This window comes from Varroa destructor, unplaced genomic scaffold (genome assembly GCF_002443255.2).
Source record: "Varroa destructor unplaced genomic scaffold, Vdes_3.0 BEIS01000001.1, whole genome shotgun sequence".
Classification (NCBI taxonomy): Eukaryota; Metazoa; Arthropoda; class Arachnida; order Mesostigmata; family Varroidae; genus Varroa; species Varroa destructor.
The window spans coordinates 27,960,707-27,986,633 of record NW_019211454.1 but is presented as its reverse complement, the minus strand read 5'-3'; the positions used below and the strand labels follow the sequence as shown (position 1 = coordinate 27,986,633).

Here is a 25,927-nt window from a genome sequence, read left to right as displayed (position 1 = left end):
TCAATGGTAGTGATGCCATGGTGAATTTTCTATCCACGACCACAGCAAACAACGATAACAACGACGTCGTCGTCGTCGTCGTCGTCGCTATAATGCTTTCAGCTGTTCCTATTTCTGCTACGTTTGGGCTGTTTGCCGGCCGGCCGACGAAGCAGAACACCAGCACAATCGCGCGTCGGCGTTGACTGACGGAGCCGGCTGGATGAGCACGTCTGTTTGCGTGTGTGTGCGTCTATGTTTATGGCGGTCCTGTCGCTTCCTTCCTTCTCCTGCTGCAGCAACAGTTCCAGATCCAACAGCAGAAATGAACTACAGGAAGCGGCCTTCCTTTCCCTCGGAGACATCAATAACGACAGCAACGCTCCATGCCATCAACAACAGCAGCAGCAACATTCGTGGCAGAAGAAAAAGACGACATTCACCGCGACAACGAAGCTACTACACCACGAAACGCAGCTCGGACGCGACGACGACAACAACAAATCGGGAATTGGGGTCAGTCAGTCATCGTCGTTGTTGTCATTGGCACCACCGATGGACTTCCAAGTCGGCTGTCTTCGTCGTTTTTCCTCATCGCTCACTGTCACGTCTCCTTAGCATCTGTCGCTGTGTCTGTCTTTAGCGTGCGGTCCAGGGAGGGCGAACGACATCTCTGCTTTTGCTGTCGTCGCCTTCGTTGCCCACTCTGGAAGCCACTTGACTTCATCTCATCCACGTAGACTGTCATCATCAACAGCAGTCTAAATCAAATCAAAACGCCATATCGTAACTACCAACATTACAATATTAGCTTTTCAACCCTTCCTAGAAAGCGGCTGCTTACAATATAAGCTGTGTTATGACCCATATGTTAATAATACGTGATATATATGTCGTCGATAAATATCGAAAGTATGTTCGGAGGGGAGGAACCCCGGCAGTATAAACCGAACACGAGAACTCACGTTGAAAGTAATAAAATACGTGATAGTTCAGCTGGTTAAAATGTCATCAAAAAATATCGAACGTTAGTCTTGGAAACTCGCAATGCGTCGTGTGTAATTCACGAGATCAGCAGCGTCACACGTCCGGCTCATCGATTCATTCTCATTGGGAAATAGTTGATTAATGGTGAACAGGACGGAAAATAGACCACCGTCCATCGACGAAGCCCTTTCACAACCGTGCTAACAAACAGAACTGTACATTATAGGGCCCTAGGGCAATATAATAATGAAATTTCCGCCCCGACTTGGAGAACTGACAACTTTGCATCGCAGATATCTGCTATCGCCAATTTGGCGAGGTACTTAAAGGCTTCTCTTATACGCTTAAGAGGCCATTTAGCTAGGATTCTGTGCTACCAACTAAAGGAGTTCAGCGTAAAAATGTCATCCCTTTAGGTGCAGCCAAATTTAAGTCGATTGCGGATAGTTCCACAGAGCGATATACAAATGGACTTTCTGCAAGTCTTGTGCCCTGCGCAACTGCTGCTGCTGCTGCTGCTGCTGCTTCTTAAAAAGTTTATCCGATTCGTAAATATAGTCACAATAGAAATTACAAATAGCAAAACGCGGTTAACTGTTAACTTCGTGAGTATGTGTCGTACAAAGGTCACACCTTTAGGTAACTTCCTTAGCTGCCATTACTCTATCAGGTTTCGCTTTGAAAAATTACCGTACAGGATTTGCGCCAATGCTGCAGACTGTCTATGAATTTTCGGTAGTTAGACTCGTGAATTCCGCGAGCCAGTGTCGATTGAGCTCTACATGAAAAAATAGCTTCAAATGAAAATCTACGATGCGCTGAATGCGGAATGAACAGAAATGGTCGAAAATTTATCGGATCGATTGTGTGAACTATTTGAACTCTCTTGAAATACTAGGACAATCACCGTGTTGATTATCTAGGTAATCTAGTCACCCTTTCTAGCTATACTGTAGCGTTTGAGTATCTTTAGAGACTTAGAGCAGTACGCAGGGTTTGTACGTAAGAATTGTCCGATTGTCTAATACTTCATCGGTTAGTTGGCACGGTCATGGCTGTACACTCGAAACATCGTGTGCGTGTATGCGAATAAGCGTGTATTTATGAGACAAGATGGCATCTTTATTATCTCGTACTCCTTTTTCAAGCTGATCCAGATAGGAGCTTTGCTGTTGGACGCGCGGACAATACTAGTGGCCACGAGAGACGCGCGAAAGTGAGAAGCTCAAGTGCTCAATGCTTGCTAGCGTGGAACAGAACGCAACTTGATAGTGTCGTATGATTGTCGTTTCGTCGGTACCCGTGGCGGCTGCTCAAATTCTGCCCAGCGGTCAAATCGGCCGCTGACCTAACCCAGTTGTAAGTGACCACTGCTGAAGCGGTCTCCGCTGGAGTTTCGTTAGTCTTCAGGTATTTTTGCTTCTTGTTTTGTCCCCCCATCTTTTCTTTCTTGACCCTCCACAGCCACGCGCGAGCACTGTTATAACAACAACAAACTACCAGAACCAGCAATGGAATCTTCCGCTCTTCATTTGTGTCGTCCGCCCACCGCCATCCTGTCGTTACCAAACTGAATCGACTGTTACTTGACGGCGGGAAAGCGCATCGGGGCTTATAGTGGTAGTTTGCCTATACACGTGCGCAGGTGATGTTGAAACAGACGACTGGAACAATAGCACTAACTCTAGCTCCAAAGCAAGACGTCGTTGTCGCCGTCGCCGTCGCCGTCACTGTTATTGTCGCCGGTAACAGCAGCGCGATTCCAATGGCCCCGTTGTCCGCGCAAGGCAAGGAGATCATGCAGAAGAAGTGGGTTACTGGTCTGCGGGCGCAGAGCAGCAGGTACACACAGGCGTTCACGATGACAACAGCTGTTCCAGCTGAAGACGTCTTTTCTTGTCAACCCCCTTCTCTCTTCTGAACAACAATTATCAGGACCACGAAAATTACCGCCCCCATCCCCACTCACTAACGATTCCCACGAGTTCGGATTTGGCGTACCGTTGCCAATTTCTGCCTCTGCAACGGTCTGCTTGATCTGAATGGCGCTGGCGTCGTCGTCGTCGTCGTCGTCGTCGTCGTCGTCGTGTTGCCACTCTCGATAACGCAAGAAACGCCACCAGCAGTAACCCTGGTTATCCAGAAGAAAACGAGACGGATGCTGCCGCTGCAACCGGACGAACGCAAAGATAAGCGGAAAACGGATGATGGAGAAAAACAGGAAGAAAAAGAGAAGCTCTATTACAGAAAGGACGGCTTTTAGTAGCACAAAGCGATTGGCAACCAATGGGGTGTCAATAAATTGGACGTTGTTGTTGACGAAGAACGCAGACGTTCGATAACGTAAGGTTGGCCACATGCGAAGAGAACTTCCCGTGTGGTAAATCGAATTCCCGCAGCCTTTGACGGAATTGTGTTCCCGCTGTCGTTACTGTATTTGTTCGTCGTAATCGTCTTTATTTCACGCCACTTCTAGCAGCTTCTGGTCCGCCGACTAAGCTGCTTTGCCTCGTGTTATCATTTGGACGTCTTTCCTCTCGTCTGGAGAAAAGTCCGAAGAAGACATGACAAAAAGGCCGAGCTCTTCCGGGCGAAACGCTCGCTTCTGCTAGCACCGAGTTACGTCTCAACACACGCGGCCCACACACACAAACATACATATAGACGCACGCAAACAAACTAACAAACACAGTCAGACTCGCACGCACACAAACGACTATGATTCACTGCCTTCTACGATCCACTATTAACGTTGTCAGAACAACTGATTCGCTGGTTTTCGGCGCCCGATTTTTCTAAATGTAACTAGAGGCAGTGTTTATATATACGTGTGTGTGTAATGCAGTGCTTACTACGGGAGTTCTCACTACATGAAGCAAGTCACTGCACGAGGATAGGCTATCTGGGATATGTGTACGCGTTATTTTTGTAGTTAATCGGATAGATATATTGCTAAACACATCTGTGAAATAATGGGATTACTCAAAGATTGAAGCAGGGGCTTAATCGACAATAAGGAATCGGAAGGGGAGCGCTTCTAACTTGGCTATTCCTGCTGTTAATTCAATAGCAGGGCAATAGCAAACGCCACGGAATGCCGCTTCCACATTTAGGGAACGACAAGTCGCGTCAATGCTGCTAACAGCCGTCAACAGCCCTATCATTACTACTGATGCTTTCACGCTGCGCTAACTGCACCGTCAACGGCGCCAGCCGCCGATGCCGTTTCCAGAAGGCGCTTAGCGTTATGATGATGAAGATGCTGATGCTGATCTTCGCAATGGATGCCTGCCTGTTTGGCTAGGACGGTTGGCCATAAGAAAACGTTACTAGCAATGGCGGATAACGGTGATCTTGATAATGGTTGGGTTGGCGCTTTCACTGACCTACATATCAACGTTAACGCAGACCAAAAAGAAGCAACGGAGCTTGGGACAGTATAGAAGCGCGCGGATGGATAGATAGGCATCTGTAGCTACTAGAAACGATGATTCGAATACTTCGTTCACGTAATTCGGAAGATTTTAGAGTAAATGTACATTTTGGATATATCGTTGAGCCCAAAAAATTCAGCTTGAACATTCATAGAGATCTGTATTAAGCCGGTTTGTTTTCGATGATACACAGCAATGATTTCATCCTGTTCGCGAACTCACCGTCGACGAGCCTTTATATTAAATAAAACACTTATTCATTTTTGCATGTTAATCAAGAGAGTCGATTCGAAAAGATCACGGGTACCAGACTGAGTTTTACTAAGCGCTAGAATATAAACCTATTCCAGGCAAGAAATGTTATATAGCGTTGTTACCAGCGATTATACAGTATCCTGCAAGATACTTTAGATTTTTAGAAACAAGACCTGTTGGAGGAACCGAAGGACATACTACGGAACGGCTCTACTTTTAAGCTGAATGCTCTACTTATTATATAGCTCCTTACCAAGTTATACGTAAGCTAATGTGTACATAAGGCAAAATCCAATGGTTTCTAAACGTGTGTCTAAATAGGAACAGATATTTAAAATATTTTTGTGTGTATGTATGTTAGAGGTATAAGGCGGCACGTTCGTTCGATATTACCATTTTTCACCGGGATGACATTTTCAATTGGGGACCTCAGTTACTCACGACTCATTTTCATGATATTCTTTTTTTTTAATGCATCGAATGATTTGGTTTGCTGTACATTTCGGATACGCAACAAAAAGCGTTTCATTTAAACTTATGTTTAGGCCACCAAACGCCCCAAAAAAAACGATCAAAGAAAATCTACAAAAATGTATTATTAATATTAATTGTTGACATTTATGGACACGACCCAATTAGCAATTAATATTCTTCTCTCCGATAATTTCTCTATCAAATGTACTCAAACGAAAAAAAAAGAAAGGGCTTTTTGACCCCTTTTTTTTTTTCGAACCAATTCTCATACCCCTCGAACCTAAACCGTAACGAGAATTCGCCGTTTGCCCCACGGAAATCTTTCGTGGATTTTTTCAAAAAAGTGGAAATACTGAAGACCGCTAATTTGAGGCTAAAATTGTTTCAACAAAGTCTTAATGGGTTTTGGGTCGAATAATAATTAGGGACGTGTTATAGTCTAGGTTCGAAGCCGGGCAGTTCACTTCGAGCCACCAAGAGCCAGCCGTCTGTCTGATAGAATGCCTAACGGGGATACCTGACGTAAAAAAACTTGAAACATATAAAGAGGTTGGATAATAGCAGCTTTGCATTGGGACCCGGAAGATGAACGTCCTAGCTGCGCTAGAATCAATTTATAATTCCGTTATAAGATAAACTGGAATTTTTTTTAGCATTGAGAACAGAGACATTAATGGATGCTCGTTACAACAAAGTTTGTCCTAATTTAAGCCGACCACCCGGTATATACAATCAGAAGTATTCCTATTTATAACCCGAGCTTGAACCACATGACTGTTAATGTTTCATTAATAAGGCCATGCTGATTTTCATCCAAGAACTTTCAGTACCCAGGAGGTCAACAAGTAGTGGTTAACAACCATTCTGTAAATGTAATTTCGGCGCAAGAAAGTGATAGTGGTCAACTGCAAATTCTCTGTTTTTTTTTTCAACACCGTTAACGACAGAAAAAATTATTAGATACTTAACTATCATATATTATAAGAACGGTCGTGTACAAAAAATTGTGGTTGGCATAGCTGATTCTTTACCTTTAAGGCCTTCGTTAGTGTGTTTGGCAAGACCTTTCCGCATCTTTAAAAACGGCCACATCTCGAGAAGTCACGAAGCCATTTGACCGATTTCTGGAGTCTTTTGTCTTGATTCGGATCCGAGTTTCGTTATCTGTACTCGTTTCAAGTGTTGAGGTACTTGTAAACAATATTGGATTGTCTTTTAAAGACGAGTATAGTATATAAGCATCGTAAATAACCGAACGGTTAAACATATAATTTACGCTCACACGGTCTCTAAAGTTTTTCGATGATATTCCGCTAAAATTAGCCGTCTCCTTTTTCCAATCTGCCCTCCGAACGTCCATCGTGATTTTGTCGATCTTTTTTCATTTTAGCTGCTTGGAAAATCACAGTAAGTATAATATCATTATGCTTCAATTGTATATAAAATCCCAGCGCTTGTTATACGGCAGCTGAGCCGTGCAGTGGATCGCCGCCTAAAATTCACTTAATCAATATGTATTCTGTAGTCACGCTATTTGTCCCGCCGTTTCTGGTCTTTAGAAGAGCTGTCCTTTTGCTAGAGGATCATTACTTGACCAAATGCCCGCTTGACCAATCGTTGGAGTGAGTGAAAATAATAATTTCTAAAATTACAAATATAATTAAAGAAAAATAAAAAGTCTCGTAATGATAATTAATCAAATTACCAGCGGGCTTAATTCCGGCCTATGTTCATGTTTTCTCCTTACCGTAGTATCCATCTGTAAAAAGAGGAACGTCCAAAGCCCCTTGTAATATCACTCTGTATTTGTGCAGTCTATATTCGACTACTGCTACACTACCTACATACATTCAAATGATCGCGGAAGTCAAGTTTAAGAATGGTCGTCAATGGAGTTCACTGTTGAAATCACGACGCTATTGAAAACGTGTGACAAAGGTTGCCCACCTGGTGCCTATGGGTCGCATTTTAGGGTTACGCCGTCGTTGGCGTTGCATCGATGTAACATTAGAATAACCTTGTTTACCTCAAAGACAAACAATTGAAACAAGCAGCTTGGAGCAGAATATCTATGTGTTACCCCACAGATTTGACCCAGCCCAATCTTTAGTTAGATACAAGATACGTTGATCAGCTGTTCTTTTGGCTTATGCTGACGTTCTCATTTAAACGGATAGCACGGAATAATTATTGCGCGCTAGGTTTTAGCAGTGATTTACGAACACGGCCTTTCCAATTTCCGAAAAAAATTTTTTTACTGTCACAAGGCGGGTTATCTGCAGGACGAAATAAAAAAAAACTAATAAAATTACAATAAACATGAAATCAACTGCGTTTGGCTAGATTGTAGGTTAGCAACAAAAGCTAACGGCGTATTTAGAAACTGTATCCACAAATATCGATAATAAGGTCTGTTCCTTAATTATTTCTGTCATAAACATTGGCGCCGGTCACATCTTGACAAATAGATTTTTAATTAACGACATGGCATTTAAGGCTAGCGGTAGCTAGCACAGCTGCACCATGTGCTGGGCTTTGGGGGTGTTGCAGGCAGGTCTGTCAATCAAAAGCGTACGATGATCCAATCATTGTCTTTTTTTATAAACAGCACCAACTTCTACGATTTCTAGCAGTAGCGTCGTTACTTCTCCTATGCTATTAACATAGATTATGGGGCGTGCGGCGAAAAATCTTACAATAATATATAGCGCTGATGCTGCTAAGAGGTTACCGATACGGACTAGTGAAAGTCAAGCCCACAATATCGTCCTATACTAGTAGACCAACAAAGTAGCGGCGGCAGCATTAAAGGGATAGACAGGCAGATGGACAGACGACCACACAGACGGGTGGATGAACAGCGAACCTCGGACGCGATTGGGAACAGTTGACTTTGCAGCAGAGCAAGCAGGATGCTACGCGACCCAGAGAAGCGTGTTCGCCGTTGTCTGTGCGTTTCGCCTTCTCTTCCAACCTCCCCCTGTCTCCCTCCCCCTTACTGCCCCTCCTCCTCATCGTCCCCCCTCCCTCCCTCCCCTGGCCTGGAATAGTACTTGTACTCATCATGGTTGCGGTAGTAGTTGCGCCTGTCTCTGTGCGTGCGCTCGTATGGACCGAATGCTAGGCATCCCTGTTTTCGTTGTAGCCAGCGGTAGCTGTCGTTAGATCGTGGCTCGCCCGCTCCAGCTGTTGGACCAACGATGGGTTTACATACTCATTTACGCACCACTCTCGCTTATTCGTGGCGTATAGGCTCGCAAGCAGACACACACAAGTGCCGGTGTCACTGACGCTGTGTTTGTAGCATTACTGCCGTTGCCAGAGCTGCCACCATCGCCTTCGGCGCTGTCGGTCGAGCGAGCGACGTGTTGTTGTGTTATGCGTCTGGAGGCGCCACAAATAACTCTAAGCGTTACGGGACGTTAGTCGGTTGGATGGATGCAATACGGTACAGAGGCTGTGTGCGCCGTCTGCCGATATTCTTCCCGTTTGTCGCTGTTGTTTGAATTGTTAGTTGTGGTTTTGGTTCTTGTAGTTATCGTCGACGGACTACGTTAGCAGATCAGCGCAGCGTTGTAACCGTTATCGCTACCACTAGGGGCCCACCATCACTACAGGCCGAAGCAACGTCATACAGCAGAATCGGCGGCGGCCGACGCTGCTGCTGCCAGCGTCGCAGTAACTAACTAGTCATTTCTCTTACTACTTCCTAGTCGGCCAGCGTTTCCCTAAACCGTACATACACAAACAGATAGTTTGATAGCGACTGCACACATACACACACGCGTTACCGATAGAACGCAACGCTTTTTCATACGTATGTCAAGAGCGACCTAACAACGGCAATTGCGGTGCAACAGGATTGCGACGGCCCGCTCGAAGCGATGATCCTTAAAGCCGCTGCTGCGACGGTTGTCGTCTCTCTGTTCTGGCTTCTAGTCCGAGTGCCGTCGCTGCTGCATAACGTTGCCGCTTCTTCCGCAGGCGCCCCCGAGTCGTCTCAGCAGCGGCGTCAGATACAGTGATTACCACGCGGGTCAGCAAGCCTTCTGACAAGAATAATAGTAACGAAGCAACAGCTAAAAGCTAGAAGACAAAATAACAACAGCGCGCCGCTCTCTTACAGACGAGGTCCTAGAACTAGCAACATAGCATTATAACGAATGATGCCGGTATAACACGTAATGACACGTTGTTAGGCAGAAACTACAGTCTCTTCCTGTCTTCGGATGCATCAAGGGCAACGATAGAATGGTAGTGAAAAACAACGATTCAATCTGACCATATGCCCCATCGATCTTTTCCCGGCGATTCTCAGCTCTTCACCGATCACACCTCGTGTTTCATTTCAAAACAACACAAGTAGTATGTCTCTAGATTACCTAAAAGCTTCTTAACAGCCAGTCACTGCTTATTGTATTGGGCACTGGTATTTGTCAGTTCATCAAAATGAGGCTCAATCTTGAACCCGTTTTTACGTGTGTTCCGGAGACTATTTTTTGACAAAGCTATATCTTCGGACAACAATTAGGCCTCACTAGGGTAAGAAACCCTACTAACGTTCGAAGCATTACATGATAATAGATAATATTCGTAATAAGCAAAACTGTTTATTGTATAACCCACACATACTGGACGGATTTGTCCGAGCCACCGTGCGTTCTATGTGGACATAAGCGCTAACAATATTTCCAACATTCGAACCTTAATGTAACAGTACTGCACTTGATTGATTAATGCCGCTGATGATGACGATGCGGAGTGGGGTGTACGAACCCGGCTGTACGAGGGGGCGGGGTCGTACTGATTTCATTTGCTCCAAACGTCCACACCTCCGCCCAAATCCAAAGCTCTGGTCGTTGGCCCACATCATTTCTAAATTGTTGCTGCCCCAGGACGGTTGCGGCGGCAACGGCAGCAAGCAAGCATTGATCTGAAGGTAAAATTGAGAGTACGAAACTCAACGCCAAACATAGGGTGAAAGACTGGTCGTGTGGGTGGGTGGGTGGGTGGGTGGGTGCATGGCTGGCTCCGCATGTTGTTGCGTCATCGCCTCAAAGTGGGTCACTCGTTGCGCTGCCTTAGATGACGTCATGCACGCTCACCCGTTTACTAGCAGAGTATGTACGGCGGCCCCCACTTAAGCGAAATAGAGCCAGGGAACACAATGTATATAGAACGGAGATCAGCAGAACTGCATAATGCTACTGCCGGTGACGCCAGCGTAAGAAAAGGACCGCCCTGACCAGCACTGCCCCTGCGGCGATAACGATACCAGAGTTGGAATTCGGGCTTTTCAGTGACGTGCCGCAGCGCATTTGTTTCCCCAAATTCCGCATCCGCGCCCCCTTGTCCCGCATATACCGGTTCTTGTCCCGCTACGCAAACAAAAAATATCGAGATGTTTGCCCTAAGAACGCTTTATCAGTAAATATCGCATATTGTCCAACCTGTGCTTGTAGTTAAAACATGTCAAAATCTATGTATTGATGTCACTAGATATGTTCGTTGTACATATGTCCAACAAGTATCCGTACGACAAAAACAAAAGCACCTGTGTGTATCACTGTAATAGTTGTAGGTGTGGGATGTGCTACGTTGATCTTTGGTCACCGAGAGTAACTGTATTGGCGTGACCTAATATCTGAGACTAAGGAGCTCAGATTGTAATTTCTAGTTAGCCAGGGTTCGACATTACGACTCTGATCTAGCCACTGTTTTTGCCTGCCATCGCAATTCGTAATTGATACTGTTTAAACCGTATCGACCTTACTTCAAGTAGAATACTTTCAGGAGCTACGAGCGTCACCGTAGATTCATCAGCAGCGCCGCCACATGTCCGAGTTATCCGTATACAATTTCACGAGTTTATATTAGGTAGCCGGGTAGCCAATCTACCGTTCAGCCGCGAAAGCTATAGCCTAAAATGAGAGAACTTCCTACTCATGTTGATGACGGCCGCCGCTGCAGCAGTGGCGGATGAATACAGAGGCAGGTTCACCGTTCTCGAGCGCCGCGACAGAGCACAACCTTTTCATTGAAAAGTAGCTGAATTTTGCTAGGTTAATTTTTCGTAGTATCTTTCATTCGCGCTTCCTGACATCTTCTTCTACACAGTTTACATCTCAGAAATCGAAAAAAACTGGCCATAATGCTTATAATGTTGCCGTATCAGGCAGAATGCGATGTCATTCCGTTCATTATGGCACGTTTCTACTCTTGCTCTCTCCATTTTAATGCCCTTTCCTTTGACGTGACCTTTATTTAACCATTTCAGACCCCTCGGCAGGAGACCTCTTGGAAAGCAGCTCCGCAATGTGACAGGAGCACTTTTTACTGGCTGTACGTTTGTACGCTTATGTACGTAAGTGTAAATATTTGACAATTGGACTAAGTTCACCCGGTCTGTCCTCACACCTAACGGAAGGTTGTATTGTTGTCGAAGGCGGGAGCAGCGACTGTGCTGTTGTCGTCTTCACGGTTCACTTCGAACGTGTGTATAGCGCAGCATACCCAATCGTGTCGTCTCATTGTCGGTTCCGGGTAGTGAGCGTACATAGCTGATTGCATCTGTCTATCCGGTCCGGCTGTCTCTTTCTCGTCTGTTAGAGAGCCAAAGAGGAGGGGTGCGAAAGGGGAAGAAGGGTTAGAATAGTAAGGGCAAGGAGGGATAGGACAGGGAAGAGTGCGCTCGTATCTGGGTCGTGGAGGCAGTGAACTTGCAAGGGCGTTCAGACTAGAACACACAAAGGGTGCCGCATCTGGCTGAGCTATATTGATTCTAATTATTATTAGTAGCCTATCAAGCAATTTGTAGAACAGAAAATAGCATTGTTTCATTCATGGTCCACCTAGCGTACGATGCACGAAGATCTTTTTCTTTACAGCTATTGACATTTCTCTTATGACACCGGTAAGTCCTGAGCTGAAACAGAAACTAATTTCGGCTAAAACATGATGACTTCAGAATAAGCTAACAGATTGCAAGTTGTTACAGTCTGTGCGACCATCTACAGGGCAAAGCTTTAGACAGAGCTGAGAAATGACTGCTGAAGAAGCATACGAAGGAAAATACAACTTTTTTTTTTTTAGCTGAGCCCCTTTGACGGCCAAAGTTGTGCCCTATCGGTTCTCAAAGTATCAAAAGCACGCTACAAGATGTCGTCGATGCGAACACTCAAGCCAAATTAGTAATCTTCGAAGCAGTTTATTTCTAGTCAGATGTACGTATCTCTTTCAGCCGTATGACGTGTATTTAGATGACTTGTATGGATTACGGAATTAAGACGTTAACGTTACATAAAAGATTTATTTTTTATATTCTAAACTCGATGAATGTTTGCCAATATATTCTTATCTATCTATGACCTTCGGATGTTGAGCTGATATGTCGAACTTTATTATCGTTTTAAAAGCTGGTCGGAATTCGATATTGCCAGCTTCAAGTTCCTCATTTTTAAACGCGCAAAGTAATCTAAGTTTATTATCGTAACCCTGTCTGTGCGCAATTGCGTAGCTATTGCGTTTTGTGAACCGAAAATTCAGTTGTGGTCGCCGTACGGTCTCGCCACCCTTTCTTGTAGTTTCGCCTAAGTGGGTCAGGGTGCCAGTGAACTTGCGAGCCGCCTCTGTAGCCATTTCCAGGACAGAAGCGTCATCACCATCGTCATGTCAGACTCTACCATTATCGCTGGCGTAGCCTCTGGCAACGGCGGCAGTGGCCGTCGAGTTGAGAGAGCGCGCGGACGTCAAAATACGGCCAGCGTCTTTCTAGCGACTCCAGCAATGTGGCCGCAATGATTCTAGTTGTCATTAAGTAGAGTAAGGTGAATGCGTTACCGCTACAAAATATAACTGATCATCTTCTATTCGGGCTGTTGAATCATAACTAGCAACTTATTTAGCTACTTGGCCCGGTTTGTTTTCTTTCGAATGACTTTAGACAGCAGTAACATCTATTATAACCTTTTTTTTATATTATTTCTAATAATTATACTTTTTAGGTTAGGATTGATACAAATGAATCGTCACACCTGTTGTCCCGCAAAGGCACTAACAATGCTGCTCTAAAAATGTACGTCAATATTATACGAGACTACCTAATTTCATACCTGTGAATTTTTTTTTAAATAGATGTTTTACTTACTTTTTAATAGACGCTAATCGTATCAAACCCCTTTATCTGATTATTTGTTTGTCTTTTTGCTAGGGCGCGCTGTTTGTGCCACCATCTGCTAGAAACATGGTTCTTTTTGACGAATGACTAGCGCTGCATTTACACAACTCTTACTTCAGATCAATAGTAAGCACTGAAATAATGTTTACGTAAGACAGGCTGTGGGGTACGCACCGCAGCCCACAAATTCTGGACCGGCAAAGCAGTCCTTAGAGGAAAAGAGCGACGTCTGCTGTTGCCACTACCCCCATCAACCCCTGTCATGGTTCGCCTCGTTGTGACAGTGTACTTGCACACACACAACAGGAAAGTGGATCAGGGTTCTGGCCGCCCTGGTCGTCATACTGGGATTGATAACCTCCTCGATTGTAAAACGCAGAGAAAGCAAAATAACCTAGAGCAAACAGCCCCAGGAGGTCTGACACTGTTTCCCTATAGCTATAAGAAAGTATTGGCTCAATGTCTTTGTCGTCCGGATGTGCTTTCAGAAATTTAGAAGCTCGTTTTGAGCTTAATTACCACTGTTTGGAATGACTACCCTTCTATAGTGCATATTCTTTATAGATTATGATTGTGGGGTTGGTCAAGGTAACATTTCTAATGCTGTAGCTTCGTCCAAATAAATGTTAATGAAAAAATCATTTTTTTATTCTTTAATATTCCTCATCTTTGAGAGAATATTAGCATAAAACTCAAAGAAACCTCGAGGACTTCTTCGGTGTGATTCGACCTTTTAATCCACTGCAAATAAAAAAAAAACTTTAGGATGCGTTACATCGTTAAAATTACAACATTTTTTTTTAACAAAATGGAAAAATCCTTAAAGGATCTCTGCTGCAGATCTAGTATCATTTGCGGAGCTCATGATAGTTTTAATTAAGCCCGAATTTTTTTCGAGAACTCTGCTCTGTTGTCCTCAGTCTAAAGTCAAACTACGCTAACTAACTTTGGTATTCGTCTGAGTTGGGAAGCCTATGTTAAGACTACGTACCCTAGCGTACTCCGATGATAGCGTTTAGAAGCGTTTAGATGTACAGCGTTTAGGAGCGTCCTGCTGATTTCCTGCGCTGACCTACCTCGGCACACACTCTACAAAGGAGTTAGATGCTGTTTTTTGAAGGAAAAGCGTAATCTTCCATTTAGAAACGTACGAAGTTATGAATGACACAATTGCATAGCTTTATCAGAATAAAGTAAAGCTCGTGCACATAACAAACCATATTATTTCAGTTAGTTGAGGCGACATGACCATCAACACTGAGTTTAAAATCGTCAGGAAGGACATGTCCCGCCACTTTCATGGTGGAAAGGACATTAAAAGAAGAACATGGAAAAACACCTTGCCTAAAGCACTCCCAGTTTTACGTACCTTTGAATTTCTTAATATCGTATTTTAATGTAGAAGTGTGCGATACAGTCTGAGTATTCTATTAAATTCTGTTATACGATTCTTAAGTAAGTGTCATTTATTATCGATGAATGATACATTGTCTTAACGCTTGTCGAGATACGTTTCTTAACAATATAGATACGCACAATAGAAAATCTACCTGACGGGTTTTTATAGGTCATCGTCGGTCACATCGTCCTCGCCGCTAAGCAGTCTGTATTTGATAATCTAGCTTTTCCAAGCTGAGTTTTTTAATTAAACATGTTGCTAAATCTGTCCAGTCATTAGATAACAACTATTTATCAAAATGTAAGTATCTTGTATATAAACATCTCTTTTTACTTATTTCCTAGCCTTCGTGACTTTATCTAAATACATCGATTTGCCCAATTGAACTTTGAACGAGGCCGTCGGAAACAAGAGGTGCATATACATGAGTAGATGGGCAAGGTCTTTTTGCTCAAAGTTATGTAACGAGCTATTCACTAGTAAGATGAATTACCCTAATGAGTAAAATCCACGTCTAGTTTTCTGTGATTCCCTGTAAAAATGTTACACTTTTTATACTCATACGCCGGAATGGCATAAAGGCAACGCCGGAGATTTCGGACGATTCCGGGTTTTCTGTCCTAATTCCGTAACAAAGCACTTGCGAATCAATACGGTCTTGTACTCGCACATGTTCCAGCCATCAGAAGGGGTCTATTGTAGTCGTTCAACGAGTATTACTAACTCAAGGCGAAGAAATTTTTTGAATCATTGTATTTCGAGTCTTACTTCCAGTAGCACCGTTAAGCGTTCCGTCAGATGGCTGGCTTCCAGCACAAAACGAAGTGTTTCTGTATCGTATTCGAAGTTGAGTTACAACGTCACCCTCCAGTTAGTAGGCAAATACCTCACATACCAAACTACCACGGAAGCAGCTGCTTGAACCTAGAAAGAACGCGACAAAATCAACGACCGAGGTCCAGGGGAGATCCCAGGATTCTTGAGTTCCGTAACGGACGAACAACGTGAAGCAAAGGCCAGCTTCTCCTGTGTATTATCGGTAGAGATGGTAAAGGTGGTGGCGATTTTGCCGGGATTCGGCGAGCACCGCTCGCATACGGGGCGCCTCTTTCTCCAGAAAACGGTTAAGCAGAGCCATTAGATGGGACCACTTCGTGCCTCTCACTATGTCTGCCACTTGTGGGCTGCTGGCGCTGTGCCGCGTTTAGAGCTGACTTTCTTGGCTTTCGTGTCCGCTCTCGCCTTCACCATCGACATCGTCATCATTTCCCTTGAGCTTCCGTCTGACAGCAAGAGCATCCGGTTCCAACATGTTATACTTCTAACAGATGATGCTAATGATGATTATTGTTATAATGATGATGGTGCTGGTGCCTAATGTTCCCTTCCACTCTCTTTCCCATGTGCAATTTTGTCTTCCCTCCTTCACTCGTTCATTCCGATCTGGATCTTACGTACAATGAAAGGTGCTTAGGAAGTTGGCCTAGCGGACAAGCAGGAAAAGGAGTCTGGTGTACTCCCGCTAGATCAGCAAGAACCCGGTTGCCAATGTGATTAGGAGACGCCGGGTCTCACTTCGTTTGGTCTGCTCAAACCTCCTTTCCCAGACTTCCCAGCCGACTAGCAGCCACCCCTCGCGCTCTTTGAGGCCCCTTTTAAAATGGCTCTCACTTTCGGGGCCATTGAACTTGAGCTGCGTTTGTGACCCTGTTTCGGCAATGGTCGTTGCACCAGAGGGGCCAACCAGCCCGGCTGGCCGAGCTGGCAAAATCATGAGATAGACCTGGGTGTGGTAGTTAATGTGTGCGGTGACCATATCGTCATCGCGTCCCTTGAAGTGTCGGAATGCAGGCGCGCGTAGATATCCGCAGATATCTATCTAGCGCAGGGCCAGGGCAGACCACGCACAGGCACAGAGTAAGCTAGAACCCGTTGACCCTTTCTGTACACTCCTTTGGTCCTCTTTCGCCTATGGTTGTGCCAACTCAATACCAACTGTAGATGCAGAGTGACCCAGAAGAGTTAGGATAATTGATGGTCTATGAGGGTCGGGGTTGCGATTAGGCGACAAGACTTTGTTGCTGCGCTGCTGCTTCTGCAACGCAAGGACAATACGACGGATACCCTATCTATTTATAAGGGTCTAGATGAAATAGTTAAAATAATAAGAAAGACGTCAAGCTTCGATGCGTTAACTAAAGAATACGTGGCAAACACGCGGAGTAATAGTGTAATCTCGAAAGTACTATTCTCGACTTAACGAGTATAGCTTCATTCTTTTAGGATTGTAAGACTCTCGCCGCATGGATACTATATTAATTACAACACCGCTGAGAATGTCAGTTTGATCGAATGGCACACGCCGTTTTATTGCTTTTTATGTACATATCGTTTAGGTATTCAGCTTTTTCAATAGTTCTGCTTCAATATACTGTTTTGACAAGAAGATTTTACCTTCGGGTTTTTGTGGCGACAGTCTTTAAGTCTTATTACATCCTTTAAACGCCTTGTATAGGTGCATGTTCATAACAACTTAATATGCCTTTACCATCTTTTTCGGACGCTGTTCGATAGTGCATCGTTATTAGGACATTGGAAGTTGGACGCGATTAACTTCAGCATATCGGGGCGACCTGACATCTGTTACATTCATAGTGTTCTTCTATACTCTATAAAGCGAATTTGTTTCACGCGAATACAAGAGATCTCAAAAACACAGGATTTCATGCATTTGAGTTTTGCTACCGCGTGCGTTTTCCAGCGTAGCATATCATATTAATGGTAATATTGTTTTCATCATCGAATTAAGCTTTGAAGATTAATGCACTTAGTAAACAGGCCTTTGCCGAGAAACTATGATTGATATTAGGCGATAAATGATGCATTGCTGCGCGAAAACTCTCGCCCCGTGAACTTGGGATTATTTCAGGATTGACATGGCCCCACAGGCCAATAATATCTCATCAGCAAAGGTCGCCATTTAAGTCTGGACAGTCTTGGTGTAGAGTCAAAGATCTGTAGGCGCTGAATAGGTAAGCATATGGTTGTACTGGCCTCACAAAGTCAAACGCAGTTTTGACGTTGCGCTTTACCCCAATCCTGTTACTATGCAGGCTACTGGAGGATCGGAAGTGAACGAACCCGAAATGGGTCGAGAGCGGATGGCCTCCTTACGCGGCCGCCGCTACTGTTGTTGTTGTTGTTGCAAACGCAACTAACTCTCTATGGCTGCTGTGTCTCTACAACTCTCCGTAGTTGTCTGTCTGCCCCTTGCGAGCGGCGCGCGCTCTGCGTTTAGTCGTTCTTTGCAGCTGCTGCTGACGCGAGAGGCGCTTTGCCGGCTCGGTATTGGCGACGACGGCGGTAACGGTAGTAAACAGTGTTGGTTTTTAGTGGTGGTCGTTGTGTGGTTCAGCAGTGGTTGAAACGATTGTCAATGATGCGATGGTTGTTGCAGCAGTGGTCGAGGTCAGGTCGGGGAGTCGATGCCCTCTGAATCCAGGTCAGCTACGGCAGAATCAGCGTTTGCCTGCTCGGCAAATCGACCTCTTCTCTTCCCTCCCTCCTCCCCAGCCATGCTCCTGCTCCCCCTCCTCCTTCTCCTTCTCTTATTATTTTATTCTGTTGGTCGCAAAATACAACACAGTCGCATGGGGCATGGCCCTCGTCGACTCTACTGTTAAGCCCCGCGTCCTAAACGCCATTATCTACCGGCCATAACTGCGCGCGCGGATGTACTAGTTGTAGTAGTAATAGCGGCGGTCCCTCACGCCGTCAGAAGCTAAAAGAGCACGACGTGATGGCAGCGAGGCTGCCCATGGTAGTAGTTCTACTTATACAATAATATCACTTCTGGTAACTCTCCGTACGGTCGGCGCATACTATGGCGTAATAATGACGGGAACGTAGGTGACAGTGAGATCCGTAGTTAAAAACTGAGAGCAAAGCGCTGACACTGCTACGTATGGCGCGCTCCCTGTACAACGGTGATAGAAGAATCTTAACACTAGACTGTCCTGGAAAAAAAAGATGCTTAGATAAATTCGCCGAAATACAGTCTTCTCTGCGAGTAACGAGAAAGATCATTGTCGCTATAAAGGAGAATGTACTGGTAAACGATCAACAGTATAGTATCGCATATCTGCATAATAGAGAATAATAACATTTCTTGAAGGCATGTTGAAGTTCGGAGAAACTCGTCAAGGAGGTCTTCATCTGGTAGATTGAGACAAGGGTGTGGAGCGTCTTGAAGATGACAAGTTATCCCAACATTGTTGTTAGCTAAAAAATAGAGAATCAAAATAGTGATGTTGTTATAAACTTGAAGACAGAGGCTAAAAGAGTACAGTATCCAATGCCCTTTAGCCCGTACAACTTGAAGAATTGGCGTCCTGAACTGATCCGTCCGTTATTCGACGATGGTTGGCTGTGACCTGTGACATACTATTTAGTCTTTGCGTTTTAGCTTCCGTCAGCAAAATTTACTATTTTCCTCTGCAGAACTGCTCGTCTGTTGATATAATACCAAGTGCTAGAATCGAAATATTAGGCACAATAGAATTCACTTACCTTACGAATTTCTTATGTAATCAACAACGAACATAGTGATTTAATAAATCCGTTCCAGTTTATTCGCGACCTGGCCTTGTTAGGCCATCTCTCACTTTTCTGCAGGACAATTCTCTTAGGCAGGCACGGTTCCTCACTGCGCCATCGCTTCTTGTTCAACAGCAGACGACGCGTTTGGGTTTGTGAGTTTGTCCTTGCTCGAACGTTCACCTCGCTACCGCCTCCTTCTCCATTTCCTGGTCTCAGTGACCCACTTTTCTGCGGCTAGCGTGCCAATGAAGAACATCTCGCGTTAAAGCTTTCCAGTTATACACGTGCTCTTTTTTCTGGACAAAACATCAATCAGAGAAACCCGAATCAATCGCTTACCTAGCTACAAGCATATCTAATGAGACAAACATACAATTCCGGTAAATATATGGATGAAATTAAACGTATATTAATATATTATAACGTTAGCTGAAAATGGTGATTTCATTTTGGAGATGTATTTGTGGTCGCCGGTATGAAAGCCACCATGTTATGTACCTATGTATATTGCACTAACAGTTGCACGTATTCGACAGGTCCAGTTAGTGCTAATGATAGCCATATTAGAGCCAGTCGAAAAAAAAAAAAAAATAAAGAGATTATAGACCGGTAAAAAAACATTTATTTATTATGCGCGGGTCTCAAAGCAGTGTAAAAAGGTGGGTCAATCCTAGCCTGACAACTTATGCGTGTTCTCCAACGTCTATCTATCTTAAGTAATTATCTAGCCCAAGCGAATAGTTGAATATTTGAGTTTTGGGGTTTTCTCATCACGTTTGCTTAGATGTATTGTAGCAGGTTGCATACTATTAAAGTGTGTAGACACTATTAGTAATGGTTTCACCTAGTAGATCCTCTAAACGTGCTACGATAAGCCATACAAACCATTAGTTAACGGGGCTGGACGGCATCCCGCGATTCTCTCTACGGAGGCAGGTATCGAAAACAATAATACCGTAAGTAAACGTACTACAGTTTTTCGTGGTCACACAAGCGTTCGTCACAGGCATCTGGGGGGAACCTGTCAAACATAACGGAGACTGTTAACTAAGCTTACGTTGACTGCCTAGAGCTAGCACTAGGAAGCGGTTTACTTTCGGTAACTAGGTTAGAACGTCCGACGCTAACCAACTGGCTGTGGCCTAACCGTTTTCGCACTTTTGCAGTGCGCGCCTCGTCTACGTAAGCGGCTCGTTGACCCTGTTCTTTTGTGAAAATTGACTGTGGCAATATCAGTACCATCGCTGCTGTTGTTATTGTTACCGCCGCTGGCGGCAGGGTGTCGCTGTACGCTCATGTCGCTGCTGAGCAGTGAGATCACCGCTCACTTTCAACGCCGTGTGCTGCCAGTATCACGACGACGACGACGGCGACGGCGACGACGACGACGACGATACCAGCAGGATTAGCACAGCCTCGAGGTCAGTGCGCTCGAGCTGAGGAAACTTGAACAACGCACGGAGCCTCCTAGCGGCAAAAGGCTAACGATTCTCAAGCATCTATTTCACCTTGTTTTTTTGTCCACTGACATTTATCTCATCAAAGTCAAAGTATCTGCTGACGATCAAAACAATGGCCACAAGTACACTCTTAATGACAATGAAACGTCTAATAACATCTGGGCCGATACATTTCTACAACAGACGCACAATGCTTAGCTTTATGCACGCATTTACGCTGGTACATTAATTATGAAACAGTGATTTCAAGCAAGAACAGAATATCGTCAGTTAAGCATGATAAGGATTATTGACGTTTGAGAGTTCCCATATATGTAGACAGTTTTAGCATTCGTTTGCCTTCCCTCGATCTACATTGAATGAATAATAGTACAAAGTAAAGTTGTCATACGTTTGGCTAGTCATTGCTACCTATTGATTCAAAGGAACGGTGATTTATATTATGCAGAAACATCTTGGGCACGGAAATTTCGAAATTCTAACGCAATTTGATGATCCTAACCTTGTAGTAATTACCGTGTCGAAAACCATGTGTTGGGTTCTGCCAGTCGACGAGCTCCTTTCGTATGACATCATAATCTCATATTAGTGTCATTAGGTAAGCGATCTGCATCTTGTTTAAAGCCTTCTCTGCTGTTCACGTTAAACTTGTTTTTTTTCCTATCCAGTATTCTGTTATCGTCTTCAACCCTTCGAAACCTTTCTCTTTCTACTTGTACATGCTGCAGACGGCTCACACACCCACACCCAGACCCAGACGTGCATGCACCCGATTGCCTGTGACGCAGCGAAGTTATTGCCTAGTCTGGCGGCCTGTCAGTTTAGGTAGGAATACCGTCAGATCGAGTAGGTCAGTCAAGAAGAGATTTGCCTCTTCGTGTAAATAGTCCTGCTGATACTGGCTCTGATTCGACTGCTGCAGCCACGATTCTTGGTGATGCGTCTGTGGCGTCGCCCAATTTCGCCATTTCCTCATTGAGGCCAGCCTATGCGGCGCGGCGCGCGCTGTCTGTGTTTGCCTATAACTAGCTTACTATGTACGGCTACAGCTACGGTTGATCTTGATCCTTGACAGACTGTGATGTGATCCTCCACCGTCGCGTCTCGATTATCTCGACCCACTTTATAATAGCTTGTCGAAAAACAGCAGTTATTAGTAGTACTGGCTATCTGCTGCTACCGTCGATGCTGCTACTGTGACCCTCGTCGTTCCGTAAGCGTACTGAATGATCCACCTGCGAATGGCAAGCGTGGACCCAATGGATGGTTGCGCGACATCAGTGCACATAGCGTGAGTATGTTCTAAATGTCAGATTTTTTGTCAAATTAAACTGAAACAATATGGCCGCGCTCAAGTATCTAGCAACTCTCAGTCACTACTATAGTTGCCAAGACAAATCATCCGATTACCGCCGCCAATAACGTCATCTGTTGCTCGTTGTCTAACTATTACCGTCTGCTGATGGATCACGTATTCTCACAGCGTTCTTACATGAGACGAAAAAGACTAGAAGCCGTTGAGTCGGTAGCAGCATTGACAAGCAATATAGCCGGTGTCATATCTGTGCTATTCCCCATTCCAGTGCGGTGCAGCTGAGCTACACTCTGACTCCCTGAGCGCTTTAATAACACCCGACAATGATGTGACCAACGAAGCTCCTTTTCAGAAGTGGAAGGAGCGGGCATAACAACAATAAGTTAAATTAGATTATAATGAATCACTTTGAACAATGATAACGAGGGACTCAGCGAAGGGCAAAGCCTAGGTAACCTAGAATGACAACCTGAGCCTATTAGGTTCGACGCTAAATCCTAGGCGCTCTCTATCAAGCCGGTGTTCGGCGGTTCAATTGTATAGAAAGATGACAAATTTTACACAATTGGAGAATTCTGGGTAAATTATATCATGTATTAGAAAAAAAAATTCTTTTACATTTACATTATAGAAATTACGTGAACTAGACGAACAAATTAATGATTAAAAAATCGAGGCCCGTTTAGTCTGCTGCGAAGCTATCGATTAGGGCAGATGAGGAGTCTTATACGGGCTAAAAACTTAGATACTTCACTGTTGTATACATCCATATGCTAAAATATCTATTGTTAAAGAGCCCTTTTGTCAAAATGAATTAGTTTTATAGCCATTCGCAAATAATACTTTGTTCCTCTGCCTGAAATCGATAATATTCTTGTCGTTGCATGCAACAAACTTAACGTAGATATATTTAGACGCGGCACGTTAGCAAGCCACATAAATTTCCAGTATTTAATCGCCCCCACTACGTCGCGAAATGCCCCAAGGAGAAGCAAAAGACTTGCCAGCTAGTATCGTGTCCCTACGAACCGCTTTGATTTAACAGCCCCTGTTTCCTTTTAATGGGATGCACTATAGTACAGTTAGCAGTAAGATGCTTACAAACGGCCAACTCTAATGGCAGCTTATAACCTTAGTCCGCAGAGAGCGAACGGAATGAGTGACTGAAAGTTTGATTCGGCGTTCCTCCCACCCCAACGTTATTCTCTGTACGGGAAACGAATATGATATGGAAGATGCGTTGCTACTTCTACCAGCTCAAGTTCTCGGTATGCCTGCACGTAAGTGTCTGAGGAGCGTGCGATTGATCGAAACTAGAACCTACTGAAGAAAGCAATGTTGCAAGTAATCGAATGATAAGGGAAGAGAGGGTTGTATCGGGCGTTCACCTCAAGCGCGTGTCGAGCGCGATCGAGCGGGGCAGGGAACAAGCGCCGCTGGGACAGGCGTTCACTAGCCCCCTTCCACTATCCAGAACTGCGTGGTGACGCTTTTACTCGCGGGGGCAGCACCACAGTTGTCGCCTCCTCCAGATCACAATGATAACGGCCAGCTAACACTATGCCCTATATAGTACAGAACTAGACAACTCGGGTTAAACTAGACAAACTGGCAATGACAATAGCGTATGCATAGATCGACAAATACAACACGTGGAAATCTGCTTTCGGTATCAAGAGAAACACACGCTGCGGGTCCAGCTTTGGCAGATTGATCGGTAGTAACGAATCGATAACGAAAAGGCACCGAACTCACCAAACATGGATTATGAAGTCTCTTCCGAAGATCCACTTTTCATATAAACAATTACCGTACATGTCGTTAACCATTACCAAATACCATCGTTAGAGTTAAGGGTACGCTTAGTTGATTTACAGATGTTACAATATGGCTGAAATTGGTCCGACGACAACGGCACTTACGTTAAACTACCACCCTTTCATCGTTCCACTGAAATGTAGCCTTATAACAAATGAAGACTGTGTGATTATCACAGTGTAGAACTGTTATTGTTGTTAAAGCATTGTACTCAAACGGTTATCCTTATATCTATCATCGCTATTAGCACTATTCGCAAAGTCCGCCAGTCAGCTATTCATCCAACGTAAATCTTCACGAAAACAAATCCGTTTAATCTTCATCTTCGTCACACCGCTAATTAATCCCTACGTTGGTTCAATTTTGATGCACATGTCGATGTACGATTCACAAATATCTACTCCACGGGACTCTACGTCCATTCCATGATATTTGCCTTTACAGAAGAGAGATGAAGAAACAAAGCGAGTGCTACAATGGCGTGTAGTTAGGTGATGCCCACGAACTCGCCGACAGTGGCACACGCCTGACCCAGTTATTGTTGTTATCGTTACTGTTATTATAGTTAGTTGTTATGCCGTGACACCAGCAGCAGCGATGGCATTACGTGCACCGAGATCGGACTAGGCTGGATGGATAGAGTATTACCGTAGTGGTCGCGGTCGGAGTGCTAGTAGCACTACCACTGCTACGGGTAATAATGGTAACTCAACAGACGATCGTGGGGGAAGACCGGGGCGACAAGGGGGAGAGGGGTGTTAACAACTCAATCAGCAAAAGCAACAACAGAAACAACGGTCCCTCGGCGAACTTTTACTCCCGCTTCCGTTGGGGATGATGCCTTTACCACAAACATCTGTTACTCGAAGATTTACTTGATAATCCTTATGCGCTATAGTGGTGGCATTGTTGATGTAGCTGCAGTTGCTAGGTGGAAACGAAAAGTCAATCAGACTAGTGGAGAAAAAGGTCTGAAGACTAACAAAGACAAAGTCAATCAACAAATACAGTGATTCAAGCTGAGGTCGTTTGGCACGCCGGCTGTGACATAACACTGACGCACAACTGCAAGGTAATGTAATTGTCTATAAAAGAGATTTGTTCAACTATTCATTTCAGGCCATATATCGAAATGAAGATGCTTCCCAACCGACTGGAACCATGATTCGTTAAGATTCGAAAAACACTTTGCATAGTGTCTCAAAGCCCATGTAAATGGTTCTTCAAGGTTCTTCATCGTGTTTCACTTTTTTGTGTGCATGATACGGTTATTTCTCCGGATTTGTTTACGGTTTGGCTAAACACTTCCTAAATTGCTGCTATTTGTTGTACTAGTAAAGGTAGAAAGTAACGAAAAGGACATAACAATAGGTTGAAAAAATGTCCTACTTTTTAGCATCACGTCCTCTGAACTCACTCGGAGTAGGTCAAACTATATAAACTAATGCCTATGCTCTCTCAGGAAGGCTGGTTGGTGGGCGATGAATTCAGTGGCTATTTAGTGTGCTTGCTTTTCTGGCGCAGAGTCCTCCCGAAGGATTTTACTCTGGCCCCTTTAGCCCATCCAGTCCTAGTTCGAGGTCATTCCAAGCAGAATCTCCTACTCTTTTTACCCTGAGCGCTTTGCTCTTGTTATGACGGGTGCTAGCGTTTTTTCTCCATTCACCCCGTTCTGAACACTTACGTCCAGGCCCCGTCTGACCCGCGTCGTTGTTTCCTTGAGGCAGTCGCGAAGCGATACTGCCAAGCACTAATGACCCTTAAGTTTGCCAGGTCTTTAGCTTGCTTTCGGGCGAGAGGCAAGGAGGCCACATCCTAGTAGATCTGACGGCCCCCCACTGTCTAGGCCTTTTCGCTTTGCTTGCCGATTTGCCCCTCAAATTGCATAACTACACCCAAACGTTCCACCCTCCTTTGCTATTCGTATAATTGCACAAGCATCAGATTGCATAATGGCCCGAACTGTCGTGGGGTGAAGCCATCAAAACTACATACATCTCCACGTATTATACGTATATCATGCGGCGTATA

The 25,927-nt window shown here is 44.5% G+C and overlaps 1 protein-coding gene and 1 long non-coding RNA gene across 14 annotated transcripts in view; one reads left to right on the top strand and one right to left on the bottom strand.

Annotated features, from left to right (window-relative positions):
* The window catches only part of LOC111255620 (uncharacterized), a 93,268-nt gene that overhangs the window by 26,598 nt on the left and 40,743 nt on the right, over positions 1-25,927 (top strand). For 2 of the 4 annotated variants that reach the window (XM_086977573.1, XM_086977572.1), the window contains one exon: positions 11,407-11,489. The exons of 1 other annotated variant lie outside the window; for it this stretch is intronic. In XM_086977573.1, coding sequence (XP_086833699.1) covers positions 11,407-11,489 — 83 coding nt within the window. Of the gene's footprint in view, positions 1-11,406; positions 11,490-20,594; positions 20,725-25,927 lie in introns of those variants that run through there. One more of the 4 variants, XM_022817778.2, reaches the window with a different exon arrangement.
* LOC111255623 (uncharacterized) overlaps positions 17,044-25,927 on the bottom strand; it is a 69,964-nt gene continuing 61,080 nt past the window's right edge. For 4 of the 10 annotated variants that reach the window (XR_015319191.1, XR_015319193.1, XR_002675579.2 and 1 more), the window contains 2 exons: positions 20,189-20,324; positions 17,044-19,599 (listed from right to left, as the gene is read on the bottom strand). This is a non-coding gene — a long non-coding RNA (uncharacterized LOC111255623). Of the gene's footprint in view, positions 19,600-20,188; positions 20,325-20,450; positions 20,684-21,265; positions 21,999-23,833; positions 24,441-25,927 lie in introns of those variants that run through there. The other 6 variants (XR_002675581.2, XR_002675580.2, XR_015319194.1 and 3 more) reach the window with 6 other exon arrangements.